Source organism: Oncorhynchus mykiss, chromosome 30 (genome assembly GCF_013265735.2).
Source record: "Oncorhynchus mykiss isolate Arlee chromosome 30, USDA_OmykA_1.1, whole genome shotgun sequence".
In the NCBI taxonomy this organism is placed as follows: domain Eukaryota; kingdom Metazoa; phylum Chordata; class Actinopteri; order Salmoniformes; family Salmonidae; genus Oncorhynchus; species Oncorhynchus mykiss.
Window position 1 is genome coordinate 20,137,252 of NC_050570.1, and position 19,500 is coordinate 20,156,751.

Sequence of the window (19,500 nt, forward strand, 5' to 3'; positions counted from 1 at the left end):
CAGAACAACCTGCCCAGAACAACCTCCCCATAACACCAGCCCAGAACAACCTCCCCAGAACAACCTCCCCAGAACACGAACACTTGCCCAGAACACCTGCCCAGAACACCAGCCCAGAACAACCTCCCCAGAACACCAGCCCAGAACACCAGCCCAGAACAACCTCCCCATAACACCAGCCCAGAACAACCTCCCCAGAACACGAACACTTGCCCAGAACACCAGCCCAGAACACCAGCCCAGAACAACCTCCCCAGAACACCAGCCCAGAACAACCTCCCCAGAACACCAGCCCAGAACACCAGCCAAGAACACCTGGCCAGAACAACCTCCTCAGAACACCTGCCCAGAACACCAGACCAGAACAACCTCCCCAGAACACCAGCCCAGAACTCCAGCCCAGAACAACCTCCCCAGAACAACCTGCCCAGAACACCAGCACAGAACACCAGCCCAGAACAACCTCCCCATAACACCAGCCCAGAACAACCTCCTCAGAACAACCTCCCCAGAACACGAACACTTGCCCAGAACACCTGCCCAGAACACCAGCCCAGAACAACCTCCCCAGCACACCAGCCCAGAACAACCTCCCCAGAACACCAGCCCAGAACACCAGCCAAGAACACCTGGCCAGAACAACCTCCTCAGAACACCTGCCCAGAACACCAGCCCAGAACAACCTCCCCAGAACACCAGCCCAGAACTCCAGCCCAGAACAACCTCCCCAGAACACCAGCCCAGAACACCTGCCCAGAACAACCTCCCCAGAACACCAGCCCAGAACAACCTCCTCAGAACACCTGCCCAGAACACCAGCCCAGAACAACCTCCCCAGAACACCAGCCCAGAACTCCAGCCCAGAACAACCTCCCCAGAACACCAGCACAGAACACCTGCCCAGAACAACCTCCCCAGAACACCAGCTTTGCTGCTTGGTTAGTGCCTGACAACTAACCCTATTTAAACCCTCCTAGGATTGAGGATTGGTCTGAGCCTCAGAGACATAAAAAAAAACCTGTAGACATGACTGAGCACTCTGTGGCTCATAAATCAGCCCAGACCCAGAATAGACCTGTCAGGCGGTCGGGCAGGCTGTAGGCCCAGGCTGAGATGGCCATTGTGGTCCCAGCCACTGAGCTGCGGCCACCTCAGGAGGGTGTGTCCACTCTGAGGGTTCCAGAGGGGGGAGGTAGATGGGTGGAGTGAGGAGAGCTGCTGCTGTCGTGGAGGGAGAGGGCCTAGAATAGACCTGTCTGGCTCCGCAGTCGCAGGGCTACCACAACCCACACTGGCTGAACTTCACCTAAAACTGTCTGCCACGTGCCCACCTGCAATCCCCCCCCCCCGAGCGGGTGCAGGAAAAACCCACTCACCCCTCCCTCCCTGCAGCCTTCCCCCCAAAGGAAAAGAGAGTTCATGGTCCCCTTATTATAAGAGCATATTTAGCTCCCGAGTGGTGCAGCGGTCTAAGGCCTTGCGTCTCAGTGCTAGAGGCATTGCTACAGACCCTGGTTCGATCCCGTGCTGTATCACAACTGGCTGTGATCGGGAGACCCATAGGGTGGTGCACAATTGGCCCAGCGTCGTCCGGGTTAGGGGAGGGTTGGCCGGGGTTAGGGGAGGGTTGTCCGGGGGTAGGGGAGGGTTGTCCGGGGGTAGGGGAGGGTTGTCCGGGGGTAGGGGAGGGTTGGCCGGGGGTAGGGGAGGGTTGGCCGAGGGTAGGCTGTCATTGTAAAATAAGAATTTGTTCTTAACTTACTTGCCAGGTTATATAAAGGTTCAGTAAAACAAAAAATAAAAGAAGGCATAAGGTTTATGCAGTATCACGTATGACCCACGGCTCTATAATTGGACAGAGGACCACAAGCCTTCCAACCATCACTATGATGGAATGATGGAACCGAGACCTCGGGAGTGTCTCCTGATCAGAACTGAGCAGCTATAGGCTGAGCCTTCCTCAAGCCCTCGACAACCGCTTGGTTTTCTAAGAGACTCTGATGGTTAATTCTGTGTCATCTGGTTGGGCTGTATCAGTTTTCCCCTGACTTGCTTCCACAGAATTCATCACGAACCATTAATCACGGCCAAAGTGTTTAGACTGGAATAGGTACCGGAAAAAAAGGTCATTCTGCACCTACAGGAGGGAGGGAAGGGGTGTTGGCAGGGCAAGGCAAGGCACGTGTACTATAGATATTCACCAGTAACTCTATATGATTAACCGTTAGATTAAGTAGCTCATGCAACTAGAGAGCTCGCATGTGAACAGATAATTATACATTACTTTCAGAATGTCTGAGGACTCCTAACTCACATTGCAAGGCAGCAGTCCAACACATATTTAGCTTGTGTCAGAATCCAAATGCACAAATGCATGCACGCGTTGTTAGAATTTCCATAAAACAATTAGGTTGCATAATCTCTCTTGTGGATGCCTCAAACGTAACTACATCTCATTCTAAGAACGTTGCTGGAGCTCCCTGGTCCAAAACACAGGCCCTTTCTTCTTTGACGTTTTATTTGTGTTTTTCAGTTCTATTCCCCAGTCTAATTGAGGTACAGTATGTGCTATTGGCCTGTTCTAGAAGTGGTGTTGGAGGGAGTGGAGCGTGCGAGGAGAGAAACGCAGCAATCAGGGTTTTTTAAAAGGAGAGACGTGTCCTGCTACCAAGGTTTGGAAAAGAACAGTCCCCTCAGTGTCTGTCAGTCCATGCCCGCCCTGCCCGAGAGAGGGGCCCACCACCACCCCCCCAGCCCTGGGCTCTCTGAACCCCCCACTCCTCAGCCCACAACCCCCTTACTCAGAGAGTTATTGATACCTCCTGCCACTGCACTACCACTACTGTAACTGTACCCACATACTGTACTGTATGCTGGGGTTTATAGTGTAACTCTTACTGTAGAGACCACCATAGTGCAGTAAGCTTCAAAGAACATGATTAAGATTTCTTCCTAGCAGTATTGTGGTGAAGGGACTCCTGCTCTGTATATCACACCGTACCTCCTTCAGGCAGGGAGTCATTGAAGAGGCCCTCGATGGCCTCACAGCTGCTCCCGTCACCCCCGCACATCCGGCAGCGGTCCTCGCGCACGTCCGAGCTCAGGATCCGGTCACAGCCCACGTGCTGCAGGGAGACAGACAGGGGTCACAGGTCAGAGGGAGCAGGCAGAAGGAAAACAGAGGGACACAGACACAACCACTAGCCTCTATAGAGAGAATAGCACACGGCACATAGTACTTTCAGCAGCAGAAGTGAGACTGATTGCAATGTTTCCCAGGTGCCTAACTAAAACACTGACACCACAGGATGCCAGGAAACGTTCCTAAAACACAACCTGTACTACCAAGAGTCGGTTCAAGCCAACATAAACACAAATGTAGGTCTAAATTAACTCCTGCGCTGTACAGTAACTCTAACATGTGAATGGATGGATAGAGCAACCCTGGGGCACTTCAAACCCTGTTGACCCAGGCAGGTCTTAGTTCCATTAACTACCAATGTGGAAGCCATTTCCCCTTAGTAATGGGAGGACAGACACTTGTTCCAAGCCGGGCCCCAGCCCTTCAGACTGCTAGACTCTGGGCTCTGGGACACGTCCCCTGGTGAGCCTGGGCCAGGCCAGGCAGCCTACTTCAGCCTGCCCATGTTAGGAACATGTGTTCTTTGAGCGACCACTAAACGCCATGTGTTTCCAAGCCCACATCTCTCTCTCGCTGTTCCCTCTCTGTCTCTCTTGCCTCAAATCAAACTCTATGGATCCTGCAAACAATTCTTACATTTTTATCCTCACTGTTTTCGTCTTTTTATGTTCACAATATACATAAGAGAAAGATGGGGGAAAGAAATAGGGAGATATATAATAAACTGTGAGAAATAATGAAAGAGAGTATGATGCATCGTAACTTTACCCCTATCTACATGTACAAATGACCTCCACTAACCTGTACCCCCGCACATTGACCCGGTACCGGTACCCCCAGTACAGTGCCTTGCGAAAGTATTCGGCCCCCTTGAACTTTGCAACCTTTTGCCACATTTCAGGCTTCTGTACGCCCAATTTTTCAGTTTTTGATTTGTTAAAAAAGTTTGAAATATCCAATAAATGTCGTTCCACTTCATGATTGTGTCCTACTTGTTGTTGATTCTTCACAAAAAAATACAGTTTTATATCTTTATGTTAGAAGCCTGAAATGTGGCAAAAGGTCGCAAAGTTCAAGGGGGATGAATACTTTCGCAAGGCACTGTATATAGCCTTTTTATTGTTATTTTATTGTGTTACTTTTTATTTTATTTTGTACTTTAATTTATTAAGTAAATATTTTGTTAACTATTTCTTGAACTGCATTGTTGGTTAAGGGCTTGTAAGTAAACATTTAACGGTAAGGTCTACTGTTGAATTCATAATTTCACGGTAAGGTCTACTACACCTGTTGAATTCATCATTTCACGGTAAGGTCTACTACACCTGTTGAATTCATCATTTCACGGTAAGGTCTACTACACCTGTTGAATTCATCATTTCACGGTAAGGTCTACTACACCTGTTGAATTCATCATTTCACGGTAAGGTCTACTACACCTGTTGAATTCATCATTTCGCGGTAAGGTCTACTACACCTGTTGAATTCATAATTTCACGGTAAGGTCTACTACACCTGTTGAATTCATCATTTCACGGTAAGGTCTACTACACCTGTTGAATTCATCATTTCACGGTAAGGTCTACTACACCTGTTGAATTCATCATTTCACGGTAAGGTCTACTACACCTGTTGAATTCATCATTTCACGGTAAGGTCTACTACACCTGTTGAATTCATCATTTCACGGTAAGGTCTACTACACCTGTTGAATTCATCATTTCACGGTAAGGTCTACTACACCTGTTGAATTCATCATTTCACGGTAAGGTCTACTACACCTGTTGAATTCGGCGCATGTGACAAATAACATTTGATTTGATTTGATAGGGAAAGAAACAGAGAGAGCTAGAAAAAGAGCCAGATAAGAGAGATGAGAAGTGAGAATTCCAGAATAGGAGAGACCCAGAGAGAGACAGAGAGAGTAAGAAACACAGAGAGAGAGAGAGAGAGAGAGAGAGAGAGAAAGAGAGAGAAAGAGAGAGAAAGAGAGAGAAAGAGAGAGAGAGAGAGAGAGAGAGAGAGAGAGAGAGAGAGAGAGAGAGAGAGAGAGAGAGAGAGAGAGAGAGAAAGCAACAGAGGGAGAGAGAGGGAGAGTGGCCAGCGGCTGCTGTGAATGTGTGTAACAGCCAGCAGTGCAGACAGCTGAGCTGGTGGGTCACTGAGTTCCTGCTGCACACAGAACAGAACAGAGCAAAACAGAGGAGAGGAGAGCAGGAGAGGAGAAGAAAGAACAGAGCTGAGCTGTTGATAAACAGGCTTCTCTCTGAGTCTGGACGAGCCCAGAGACTCCACTCCCAACCCCTCCATGTGCCCAGGCCCTGAGACTGCTCCAAACAAAGCACAAGAGAGCAGAGTGATGGACGTTCAACTGCCTAATGAAATCCAGCTCTGCTCCACATAGCTGCAGGAAGCCACAAAACAACAATTCAGATGTTTTGTGGTTTGGTGTCATTCACTGCAGCAAGTGTATCTTGTTTTTTCCTCCTCCCCTCCTGGCCCAAAGCCACTCCGCTTCTTGACAGGCTCTGAAGCCATCCAAAAACAACAGGACGGGGGAATAATTGGCATTGTTTGTGTGAGCAGTGATTGATTGAAACAAAACTTTCCAGAGATGTTTCCTCATGGAAGAAGTGGTCAGAAAGTGACATTTTGGACCTGAATGCCAAAACATTCGGGAGATAAAGATGCTCAAACCATACCATGAGACATCCATGTCTTCATCACTGGAAAAGATCATCAGTTGAGTTTTATATCATTTAAAAGCTTACAAACAGTGTTGTCAAGCTATTTTATTATTTATTGAAAAACATTAGGATTTTTTTTTATTTTTTGTGTAGTATTTAAACCTTTAACGCCAATATTTAAAGTGACGTTAAACACAGATTGTTTAAAATTGTTTTAGTTTAAACCCTTTTTCCCATCATCTAAGTTTTTGTGTTTTGCCGGTTGGGACACAACATGCTCTTGAATACAGGTCGGGTGTCATTTCAATAATAGAAATATAATTAATAGAATGGACCTATCCCTTTAGACCACTGCAATTTAGTTGGTACACCATTGGAATGTGAATTGAACTTTTAACTTCTAATTACTACCACAAAGATGACTGCTGATCCACCTACCATCAAATGTTAACTGAAATGGTCATGTCTATTCTATTGTCTTTATTTCTATGATTTCAATAGGTTTCCTATGGAAGATTGACAGTATAACTTAAAACAACAGATATTCCCATTCAAGTCAAGATTCTCTGTGTGGAACTCCAACCTTCTTTGTGGTACCATTTGAACATTGAAATTTCAATTTGATTCCGTTTTAGTACATTTATTTACTGCACCCTGTGCGCAAAACCCATGTGGAATTCCTAGCCTCTGGCAGCGTTTGGAACTGCTGATCTGCGGTCAAGAACAGAGTTCATCTCAGCCTATGCTGCCCTTCAGTCCCTAGACCTTTTGGCCCTGATGGAGACATGGATCAACCTAGAGAACACTGCTACTCCAGCTGCTCTCTCTTCATCTGACTACGTTTTCTTTCATAGTCCGAGAGCATCTGGTCATCGCGGTGGTTGCACAGGGCTGCTCATTTCTCCCTCACTCACTTTTCCATCTTGTCATTTTAATTCTATGCTGTTGTGGTGACCGTATTACCGCCAAACCAGCACTCATGAGTCATGACCGCAGTAAAATTCTACATGACCATTGAGTCACGATAATCTCCTTTTATGCAGTCTGGACATGTGTGGGTAGTATCCAACTCCTGGTACTCAGGGCTCTATTGTCCCTCCATCAGGTCCTAATGGCCTGGTACTCAGGGCTCTATTGTCCCTCCACCAGGTCCTAATGGCCTGGTACTCAGGGCTCTATTGTCCCTCCATCAGGTCCTAATGGCCTGGTACTCAGGGCTCTATTGTCCCTCCAGCAGGTCCTAATGGCCTGGTACTCAGGGCTCTATTGTCCCTCCATCAGGTCCAAATGGCCTGGTACTCAGGGCTCTATTGTCCCTCCATAGGGTCCTAATGGCCTGGTACTCAGGGCTCTATTGTCCCTCCATCAGGTCCTAATGGCCTGGTACTCAGGGCTCTATTGTCCCTCCAGCAGGTCCTAATGGCCTGGTACTCAGGGCTCTATTGTCCCTCCAGCAGGGTCCTAATGGCCTGGTACTCAGGGCTCTATTGTCCCTCCATAGGGTCCTAATGGCCTGGTACTCAGGGCTCTATTGTCCCTCCATCAGGTCCAAATGGCCTGGTACTCAGGGCTCTATTGTCCCTCCATAGGGTCCAAATGGCCTGGTACTCAGGGCTCTATTGTCCCTCCATCAGGTCCAAATGGCCTGGTACTCAGGGCTCTATTGTCCCTCCATAGGGTCCTAATGGCCTGGTACTCAGGGCTCTATTGTCCCTCCATCAGGTCCAAATGGCCTGGTACTCAGGGCTCTATTGTCCCTCCATAGGGTCCTAATGGCCTGGTACTCAGGGCTCTATTGTCCTTCTAACCACTCTGACATCAATGCAATAAAAAAATCACATCAAACACTTATCATCAAAACAGTATTGTGGTTTCAAAACTCACCTCACTGTATTCAACAACAGGTTGAAACTGAGTGGAAAACATGGTCATTGTGGATGTTGTTTCAAAGCCTAACACAACTAAATGGCCAAATCAAATCAAATCAAATGTATTTATATAGCCCTTCGTACATCAGCTGATATCTCAAAGTGCTGTACAGAAACCCAGCCTAAAACCCCAAACAGCAAGCAATGCAGGTGTAGAAGCACGGTGGCTAGGAAAAACTACCTAGAAAGGCCAGCGCTTTGTAAGGTGAAGATTCATTCAAAACACAATACACATATTAGAGCTTATACATATGCAAAGGTCTATATGAGCCCAAGTCTGAAAAAAAAACAGAATTGAAATAATGATTGTGGAGTTCGTTATACAATACATAGCCTACCGCATATTACGCCCCCTATTTATACTTTTACTTTTGATACTTAAGTACATTTTAGCATTTACTTTTGATACTTAAGTATATTTAAAACCAAATACTTTTAGACTATTTTAATGAGTGACTTTCACTTTAGTAATTTTCTATTAAGGTATCTTTACTTTTACTCAAGTATGACAATTGGGTACTTTTTCCACCACTGCATACAGGACAGAATATCACCTGTCACGCAGTGAGAGGCTTGGTTGATGTGGTTGATGCACTGAGTTAATGTTGATCCTACTTGAGACGCAGACGTCTCAACTAGGCACCTGGAAATGCAAATGCGCTACGCTAAATGCTAAATGTACTCGTTAAAACTCAAACGTTCATTAAAACACACATACAGGGTATTGAATTAAAGTTACACTCGTTGTGAATCTAGCCAACAAGTCAGATTTTTAAAATGCTTTTCGGGGAAAGCATGAGAAGCATGATAGCATGATAGCATGCAACACCCCAATATACCTGAAGGGGACGTAAACAAAATAATTAGCGTAGCCGGCGCTACACAAAAACGCAGAAATAAAATATAAAACATTCATTACCTTTGATGATATTCTTTGTTGGCACTCCTATATGTTCCATAAACATCACAATTGGGTCTTTTTCCCGGTTAAATCCGTCCATGTATACCCAAAATATCCATTTGTATAGCCTGTCTGGTTCAGGAAAAAAGCTCTCTTCCAACACGCAACGTCATTTTTAAAAATTATATAAGTTGCCTATATTCTTTGACAAAACACTTCAACCTACTTTTGTAACCCAACTTTAGGTATTTGTAAACGTTAATAAGCGATCAAATTGATCACTGGGCGATCTGTATTCAATAGCAGCTACTCAAGAAAACAATGTCCCTTTTTCTCTCCTCCAAAATCGATTGCTGTATGCTGGACGGAATGAAGGATCTATTTGTCATGACACAAAGGATTTTTGTCAATGAAAATGACGTTTTTGGCTACATCGTGTGGAAGTTGTAGGAACTGCAAGCTCCCTGCTATATATTTTTGCTTGCCATAAACAACTCAGAGACTGGCGGATTAATACTTTTCTGTGGTTTTTGTGACCAGGTTTTTCTGGGGATTTCGTTTGCTGTTCACGTTCTGTTATAGTCACATACATTATTTAACCAGTTTTAGAAACTTCAGAGTGTTTTCTATCCACACATACTAATCATATGCATATACTATATTCCTGGCATGAGTAGCAGGACGATGAAATGTTGCGCGATTTTTAACAGAATGTTCGAAAAAGGAGGGGGTAGACTGAAGAGGTTTTAAATAACCGGACCGGAGTAGCCTACCTGAACTAACAGGCAGATGACAGGTCTTTTTTTCTCCTGCTCCTGTTCATGCCCATTTGATAATGGGCCATTCTAAATCCAAACTAATTTAACATATTAGTGAAGACAATATTGCATTGAGAATAGTCTGATGGGTGATAATATGGTCACTTGATTAGAGAACAGTGTGTGCAGCCTGAGGCAACGAACACAGCTCAAGCTTTTTTGCAATTTTCTGAAATCATCAATAGCCTTTACTCGCATCATGCAGTCCATATACAGTATGTTTTGATTTTCATCATTCTAAAGTTTGTATCATGAACATCTAAAGTTGTCAAATAACTCTAAATCTAGCGTAGCCTTTAGGACCTGTTTCAAATCATCACTTTTACGTTCACCATTCATTCAACCTTCATATGCCTTCATTCAATCTTCATATGCCTTCATTCGACCTTCATATGCCTTCATTCGACCTTCATATGCCTTCATTCAACCCTCATATGCCTTCATTCAACCTTCATATGCCTTCATTCGACCTTCATATGCCTTCATTCAACCTTCATATGCCTTCATTCGACCTTCATATGCCTTCATTCAACCTTCATATGCCTTCATTCAACCTTCATATGCCTTCATTCAACCTTCATATGCCTTCATTCAACCTTCATATGCCTTCATATGCCTTCATTCAACCTTCATATGCCTTCATTCAACCTTCATATGCCTTCATTCGACCTTCATATGCCTTCATTCAACCTTCATATGCCTTCATTCGACCTTCATATGCCTTCATTCAACCCTCATACTCGCTCCGGAATGGGAAAAACATCCTTTAAAATAGAAGGATCAGCTAAGTTAAATTATATTCTTCTAACTATAAAATTATTTAATATAAACCAATGACACAGGACTTATAAGCATATCTTGTCAGCTAAAGGAACAAGCCTACAGCCAATATCATGGTGCATAGCCAGATAACATACACAAGGCCAAATCATATTCTGTTCTTCTGAAATACATTTTCTTGATATCATAATGTTTCTTTAGACCTACTTAAAATAATAATGGATTTATTTATTTTTTGAATTTGACCCCTTTTTCTCCCCAATTTTGTGGTATCCAATTATTGTAGTAGCTACTATCTTGTCTCATTGCTACAACTCCCGTACGGGCTCGGGAGAGACGAAGGTTAAATGTCATGCGTCCTCTGATACACAACCCAACCAGCCGTACTGCTTCTTAACACAGCGCGCATCCAACCCGGAAGCCAGCCGCACCAATGTGTTGGAGGCTACACCGTGCACCTGGCAACCTTGGCTAGCACGCACTGCGCCCGGCCCGCCACAGGAGTCGCTGGTGCGCGATGAGACAAGGAGATCCCTACCGACCAATCCCTCCCTAACCCGGACGACGCTAGGCCAATTGTGCGTCGCCCCACGGACCTCCCGGTCGCGGCCGGTTACGACACACCCTGGGTGCAAACCCAGGGACTCTGATGGCACAGCTGGCGCTGCAGTACAGCGCCCTTAACCACTGCGCCACCCGGGAGGCCCATGGATTTATTGTTATGGTGTATATTAAATAGATGTATTAGACTGGTTAAATATTCTGTCTCCTGATTCTGCCTCTTCGATCCTACTATCCTCCCTTTCTGCATCCTATGACCTCACTAATCCTGCGACTAGTGACGTCCGGCCGACCGACAACCTGCATCACGTACTCTCACTATTGGTGTCCCCCAGGGTACGGTTCAAGGCCCTCTCCTCTTCTCTCTATGCACCAAGTCACTTGGCTCTGTCATATCCTCACATGGTCTCTCCTGTTATTGCTATGCGGATGATACTCAACTACTTTTCTCCGCCTCCCCTTCTGACACCCAGCTGGAGACACAAATCTCTGTGTGCCTGGCAGATATCTCAGCTTGGATGTCGGCCCACCACTTCAAGCTCAACCCCAACAGGACAGAGCTGCGCTTCTTCCCGTGGAAGGCCTGCCCACTCCAAGACCTCTCCATCACGGTTGACAACTCCATGGTGTCACCCTCCCAGAGTGAAAATAACCTTGGCGTGACCCTGGACAACATCCTGCTGTTCTCTGCAAACATCAAAGCAGTGACTCGCTCCTGCAGGTTCACGCTTGTGACGTCCCTCCCACTCTGTCTGCTGGGATCTCCTGTTTGGTAGTCTGTTGTTGCAGGAGGCCAGTGGGCAGAGCTGGGAGGATTGTCAGCTGATATGGCACACATGGGCAGGTTTGGCCTGCAGACTATAAAGGGTGGCCACATCAGCCAACACTCTCTTCCCTGACTGGCAGGCTGGCTTCCACCACCTTTTGGTTTTCTGGTCTGTTTTTACCATACAACACGGTAAACGTTAAAAGTGCTGAGTTAATTGAACTCAGTGAAAGTTATTCTGCACTGTTGTCTGATACGCCTTCTTGTACTCATCTCATTGAGCATGATGTTGATGTCGGAGATGCTTAGCCAATAAGGCATCACTTCTACCGTGTTTCTCCTGACAGGCGCAAGCACTTAGACGCAGAAGTCAAGTACATGTTGGATAACGATATTGCTGAATATTCTTGTTCCAGTTGGGCTTCCCCTTGTCTGTTAGTCAAGAAGCCTGATGCATCTTTAAGGCCATGCATAAACTATCTCAAAGTTAACAACATTACAAAGCCTGATTCCTTTCCTCTTCCTCTTATGGAAGATTGTGTTGATCAAGTGGATTCTGCAAAATGTGTGAGCAAGTTTGATCTTCTAAAAGGGTACTTGCAGGTCCCCATGTCTCCTAGAGCAAGGGAGATTTGTGCTTTCATCACAACGTCTGGACTGTATTCTTATATAGTTATGCCTTTTGGTTTGCGTAATGCACCTGCAACATTTCAGCGCCTCATGAACCGTGTTGTCTCTGGTCTGGATGGATGTGCGGTGTACTTGGAAGACGTGGTAATTTATGGTGACACCTGGTCTCAGCATGTCCAACGTATTCAAGCATTGTTTGATAGGTTGGCTTGGGCGCGTTTGACAGGTAATCCGGCCAAATGTGAGTTTGCTAAGGCAGCGGTCATTTATCTGGGCAAAGTGGTCGGTCAGGGTGTGGTTCACCCAGTGCATGCCAAAGTTGAAGCTATTGAGCAGTGTCCGCCTCCCATGACTAAGAAGGAGCTTATGCGCTTTCTCGGTATGGTTGGTTATTTTCAAAGCTTCTGTAAGAACTTCTCCTCAGTGGTAGCACCCCTGACCGACTTGCTTAAGGCTCAGGTGAAGTATATTTGGTCAGACAGATGTCAAGCTGCGTTTGAGAATGTAAAGACACTTGTGCTCTTCCCCAGTGCTTGTTGCCCCTTGTTTGAATGATCCGTTCATACTCCATGTAGATTCTAGTAATGTAGGTGCTGGCGCTGTTCTGTTGCAGGCTGATGTCCAAGGGGTGGACCGTCCAATTAGTTACTTCTCTAAGAAGTTTAACTCGTACCAGCTCAATTATTCTGTGTTAGAGAAGGAACCACTTGCATTTATTTGGGCTCTCCAACATTTTGAATTGTTTGTTGGTTCAGGTGGCACCTCTCTCATGGTGTACACAGATCATAATCCCCTGATGTTTCTGCGGACCTTGCAGAACCCTAATCAGAGGCTTATGAGGTGGGCGCTGTTTTTGCAGCTGTACAGTTTGGACATTCACCATATTAAGGGCAAAGAAAATGTCCTTGCTGATGCTTTGTCCCACGCTCTCATGCCATAGTTCTTTGTTATTGTTTTGGGCAACTTGCCTGTCCTCTCCTGTATCCCTCTTGCTTCCCCGACTCTGTCTCTCTTTCTCTCCCTCTTAAAATGTTCCTTAGGATCAGAGGTTGCTGAGGTGGGAGAGGGAGGGTTGTTTCTGTTTTGTTTTTGTTTCAGGTTTGTGGTGGAACACCATTCTTAAGGGGGGGGGGGGTCGTCCCTCCCACTCTGTCTGCTGGGATCTCCTGTTTGGTAGTCTGTTGTTGCAGGAGGCCAGTGGGCAGAGCTGGGAGGATTGTCAGCTGATATGGCACACATGGGCAGGTTTGGCCTGCAGACTATAAAGGGTGGCCACATCAGCCAACACTCTCTTCCCTGACTGGCAGGCTGGCTTCCACCACCTTTTGGTTTTCTGGTCTGTTTTTACCATACAACACGGTAAACGGTAAACGTGCTGAGTTAATTGAACTCAGTGAAAGTTATTCTGCACTGTTGTCTGATACTCATCTCATTGAGCATGATGCGGATGTTGGAGATGCTTAGCCAATAAGGCAGCACTTCTAACGTGTTTCTCCTGACAAGCGCAAGCACTTAGATGCAGAAGTCTTGGTCTGCAGGCTATAAAGGGTGGCCACATCAGCCAACACTCTCTTCCCTGACTGGCAGGCTGGCTTTGTCCATCTTTAGTTTTTTTGGTCTGTTTTCACCAGACAATGCCCTCTCCACTCATCCACACACTGCATACACTACTGATCCTACAGACGTCCACAGCTTATGTTATGTTTTGTATTTATTATTTCGTTTAATAAATGTATTCCTTTTTACGTTTAAGTCATGCATGGCCTCCCTTTGTTGTTCCTCTAATCACTCTGACATCAATGCAAATGTAATCGAAAATCGAATCAAACACTTCGAGAGCCCATGAGTTCATGTTGCTCAACATTTGTATGGGCTTGAGAAAACAGTATAAAAACAGGAGGATCCCATCAGCTTCCTATAGGCTAAGCCTACTATAGTCATTTCTCAACTTTCCAAATATTAAGCACGTTGCTTTGCTTTACAACAGGAGTATAGCCTACCTGGCTGGCATGAAGAGTAACTGTGGGAAAAGCGCCCTCCATTTGCTATTTAAGTGCATAGGTTGAAATGTATGTTTTCGACAGGTGCATGATAATGGTCCAATCAAAACTAATTTCACACGTATATTATTTAGTATATGTAAAGACAAGATTAAATTGAGAACAGTCTGATGGGTGACAATATTATCACTTGTGAATGATGTATTATCACTTATCATCACTAATGTTATCACTTATTATCACTGATGCCCAGCGAGTGCACTCTAAGGCAAGAATAAGCGCATGCCTTTGTGCTACTTTTTCAAATCATAGTGGTACACATCATATAGCCTAGCCCATAGACCTATATGTTTTGCCAAAGTTTGTATCACAAATAGCCTACAGAACCTAGTCAAACATATATTCTTAGAAGCCCTTTCAAATCAAATCAAATGTTATTGGTCACATACACATGGTTAGCAGATGTTAATGTGAGTGTAGTGAAATGCTTGTGCTTCTAGTTCCGACCATGCAGTAATAACCAACGAGTAATCTAACCTAACAATTCCAAAACGACTACCTTATACACACAAGTGTAAAGGAATGAATAAGAATTTGTACATATTGTCACGCCCTGACCTTAGTTATCTTTGTTTTCTTTATTATTTTGGTTAGGTCAGGGTGTGACGAGTGTGGTATGTGTGTTTTCGTCTTGTCTAAGTTTTTTTGTACATCTATGGGGTTTTGATTTGTCTAGGTATATATAGGTCTATGGTGGCCTAAATTGGTTCCCAATCAGAGGCAGCTGTTTGTCGTTGTGTCTGATTGGGGACCCAATCATCAACCTATTTAGGTTGCCATTTTCCCATGTTGGTTTTGTGGGTTATTGTCTATGTGTAGTTGTATGTCAGCACTCGTTGTTAGATAGCGTCGCGTTTGTTTTGTGGTTTCCCCTTCATTAAAAGAAGCATGTATGCTTATCACGCTGCGCCTTGGTCTCATCAATATGACGAACGTGACACATGTAAATATATGGATGAGCGATGGCCGAACGGCATAGGCAAGTAGATGCAGTAGATGTTATAGAGTACAGCATATACATATGAGATGGGTATGTAAACATTATATAAAGTGGCATTGTTTAAAGTGACTAGTGATACATTTATTACATCCAATTTTTAATTATTAAGTGGCTAGAGATTTGAGTCAGTATGTTGGAAGCAGCCACTCAATGTTAGTGATGGCTGTTTAACAGTCTGATGGCCTTGAGATACAGTAGAAGCTGTTTTTCAGTCTCTCGGTCCCAGCTTTGATGCACCTGTACTGACCTCGCCTTCTGGATGATAGCGGGGTGAACAGGCAGTGGCTCAGGTGGTTGTTGTCCTTGATCTTTTTGGCCTTCCTGTGACATCGGGTGGTGTAGGTGTCCTGGAGGGCAGGTAGTTTGCCCCCGGTGATGCGTTGTGCAGACCTCACTACCCTCTGGAGAGCCTTACGGTTGTGGGCGGAGCAGTTGCCGTAGCAATACAGCCCGACAGCTCTCGATTGTGCATCTGTAAAAGTTTGTTTTTGGTGACAAGCCAAATTTCTTCAGCCTCCTGAGGTTGAAGAGGCGCTGCTGCACCTTCTTCACCACGCTGTCTGTGTGGGTGGACCATTTCAGTTTGTCTGTGATGTGTACCCCGAGGAACTTAAAACTTCCCACCTTCTCCACTACTGTCCCGTTGATGTGGATAGGGGGGTGCTCTGCTGTTTCCTGAAGTCCACAATCATCTCCTTTGTTTTGTTGACGTTGAGTGAGGTTATTTTCCTGACACCACACTCCGAGGGTCCTCACCTCCTCCCTGTATGTAGGCTGTCTCGTCATTGTTGGTAATCAAGCCTACCACTGTAGTGTCGTCTACAAACTTGATGATTTGAGTTGGAGGCGTGCATGGCCACGCAGTCATAGGTGAACAGGGAGTACAGGAGAGGACTGAGAACGCACCCTGTTGGGGCCCCAGTGTTGAGATCAGCGGGGTGGAGATGTTGTTTCCTACCCTCAACACCTGGCGGCCTCCCGTCAGAAAGTCCAGGACCCAGTTGCACAGGGCTGGGTTGAGACCCAGGGTCTCGCAATTAATGACGAGTTTGGAGGGTACTACGGTGTTAAATGCTGAGCTGTAGTCGATGAACAGCATTCTTACACAGCTATTCCTCTTGTCCAGATGGGTTAGGGCAGTGTGATTGCGTCGTCTGCGGACCTATTAGGGCGGTAAGCAAATTGCGTGTGAAAACAAGAGTTTTGACTGGTCGCTATTTATAAGAGGACCCCAGCTTTCTCATGCTGCTATGTTTATTGCTTAATTCTTAAAATGAAGCACATTAATCCACTTTACAACCGGTGTAGTCCATATAGGTGGCGCGTGAGTTCCAAGTTTGGGGAAAAATTCCACAAATTAACTTTTAACAAGGCACACCTGTTAATTGAGCTGGTTGAGAGAATGCCAAGAGTGTGCAAAGCTGTCATCAAGGCAAAGGGTAGCTACTTTGAAGAATCTAAAATATAAAATGTATTTTGATTTGTTTAACACTTTCTTTGGTTACTACATGACTCAACTACCCCATCCCCATAGTTTTTTTTTGCTTCTTTGCTCCCCAGTATCTCTACTTGCAAATTCATCTTCTGCCCATCTATCACTCCAGTATTTAATTGCTAAATTGTAATTATTTCGCCACTATGGCCTATTTATTGCCTTACCTCCCTAATCTTACTTCATTTGCACACACTGTATATAGACTTTTCTATTGTGTTATTGACTGTAAGTTTGTTTTTCCAAGTGTAAATCTGTGTTTGTGTCGTACTGCTTTGGCCAGGTTGCAGTTGTAAATGAGAACTTGTTCTCAACTCGCCTACCTGGTTAAATAAAGGTGAAATATATACACTGCTCAAAAAAATAAAGGGAACACTTAATCAACACAATGTAACTCCAAGTCAATCACACTTCTGTGAAATCAAACTGTCCACTTAGGAAGCAACACTGATTGACAAATTTCACATGCTGTTGTGCAAATGGAATAGACAACAGGTGGAAATTATAGGCAATTAGCAAGACACCCCCAATAAAGGAGTGGTTCTGCAGGTGGTGACCACAGACCACTTCTCAGTTCCTATGCTTCCTGGCTGATGTTTTGGTCACTTTTGAATGCTGGCGGTGCTTTCACTCTAGTGGTAGCATGAGACGGAGTCTACAACCCACACAAGTGGCTCAGGTAGTGCAGCTCATCCCTCCATTCCTGTCATTATTGAAAGAGATCATGATACCTCACATCTCAAAATAGGGCTACTTAATGTTAGATCCCTTACTTCAAAGGCAATTATAGTCAATGAACTAATCACTGATCATAATCTTGATGTGATTGGCCTGACTGAAACATGGCTTAAGCCTGATGAATTTACTGTGTTAAATGAGGCCTCACCTCCTGGCTACACTAGTGACCATATCCCCCGTGCATCCCGCAAAGGCGGAGGTGTTGCTAACATTTACGATAGCAAATTTCAATTTACAAAAAAAAAAATGACGTTTTCGTCTTTTGAGCTTCTAGTCATGAAATCTATGCAGCCTACTCAATCACTTTTTATAGCTACTGTTTACAGGCCTCCTGGGCCATATACAGCGTTCCTCACTGAGTTCCCTGAATTCCTATCGGACCTTGTAGTCATAGCGGATAATATTCTAATCTTTGGTGACTTTAATATTCACATGGAAAAGTCCACAGACCCACTCCAAAAGGCTTTCGGAGCCATCATCGACTCAGTGGGTTTTGTCCAACATGTCTCTGGACCCACTCACTGTCACAGTCATACGCTGGACCTAGTTTTGTCCCATGGAATAAATGTTGTGGATCTTAATGTTTTTCCTCATAATCCTGGACTATCGGACCACCATTTTATTACGTTTGCAATTGCAACAAATAATCTGCTCAGACCCCAACCAAGGATCATCAAAAGTCGTGCTATAAATTCACAGACAACACAAAGATTCCTTGATGTCCTTCCAGATTCCCTCTGTCTACCCAAGGACGCCAGAGGACAAAAATCAGTTAACCACTTAACTGAGGAACTCAACTTAACCTTGCGCAATACCCTAGATGCAGTTGCACCCCTAAAAACTAAAAACATTTCTCATAAGAAACTAGCTCCCTGGTACACAGAAAATACCCGAGCTCTGAAGCAAGCTTCCAGAAAATTGGAACGGAAATGGCGCCACACCAAACTGGAAGTCTTCTGACTAGCTTGGAAAGACAGTACTGTGAAGTACCGAAGAGCCCTTACTGCTGCTCGATCATCCTATTTTTCTAACTTAATTGAGGAAAATAAGAACAATCCGAAATTCCTTTTTGATACTGTCGCAAAGCTAACTAAAAAGCAGCATTCCCCAAGAGAGGATGACTTTCACTTTAGCAGTGATAAATTCATGAACTTCTTTGAGGAAAAGATTATGATTATTAGAAAGCAAATTACGGACTCCTCCTTAAATCTGCGTATTCCTTCAAAGCTCAGTTGTCCTGAGTCTGCACAACTCTGCCAGGACCTAGGATCAAGAGAGACGCTCAAGTGTTTTAGTACTATATCTCTTGACACAATGATGAAAATAATCATGGCCTCTAAACCTTCAAGCTGCATACTGGACCCTATTCCAACTAAACTACTGAAAGAGCTGCTTCCTGTGCTTGGCCCTCCTATGTTGAACATAATAAACGGCTCTCTATCCACCGGATGTGTACCAAACTCACTAAAAGTGGCAGTAATAAAGCCTCTCTTGAAAAAGCCAAACCTTGACCCAGAAAATATAAAAAACTATCGGCCTATAGCGAATCTTCCATTCCTCTCAAAAATTTTAGAAAAGGCTGTTGCGCAACAACTCACTGCCTTCCTGAAGACAAACAATGTATACGAAATGCTTCAGTCTGGTTTTAGACCCCATCATAGCACTGAGACGGCACTTGTGAAGGTGGTAAATTACATTTTAATGGCATCGGACCGAGGCTCTGCATCTGTCCTCGTGCTCCTAGACCTTAGTGCTGCTTTTGATACCATCGATCACCACATTCTTTTGGAGAGATTGGAAACCCAAATTGGTCTACACGGACAAGTTCTGGCCTGGTTTAGATCTTATCTGTCGGAAAGATATCAGTTTGTCTCTGTGAACGGTTTGTCCTCTGACAAATCAACTGTAAATTTCGGTGTTCCTCAAGGTTCCGTTTTAGGACCACTATTGTTTTCACTATATATTTTACCTCTTGGGGATGTCATTCGAAAACATAA

General features: G+C 44.8%; 1 protein-coding gene across 1 annotated transcript in view; it reads right to left on the minus strand.

Annotated features, from left to right (window-relative positions):
* The window catches only part of LOC110521508 (A disintegrin and metalloproteinase with thrombospondin motifs 10), a 67,623-nt gene that overhangs the window by 7,616 nt on the left and 40,507 nt on the right, over window positions 1-19,500 (minus strand). Inside the window, exon 17 of the mRNA XM_036968614.1 lies at window positions 3,002-3,125. Within this exon, the coding sequence (XP_036824509.1) occupies window positions 3,002-3,125 (124 nt within the window). The remainder of the gene's footprint in view (window positions 1-3,001; window positions 3,126-19,500) is intronic.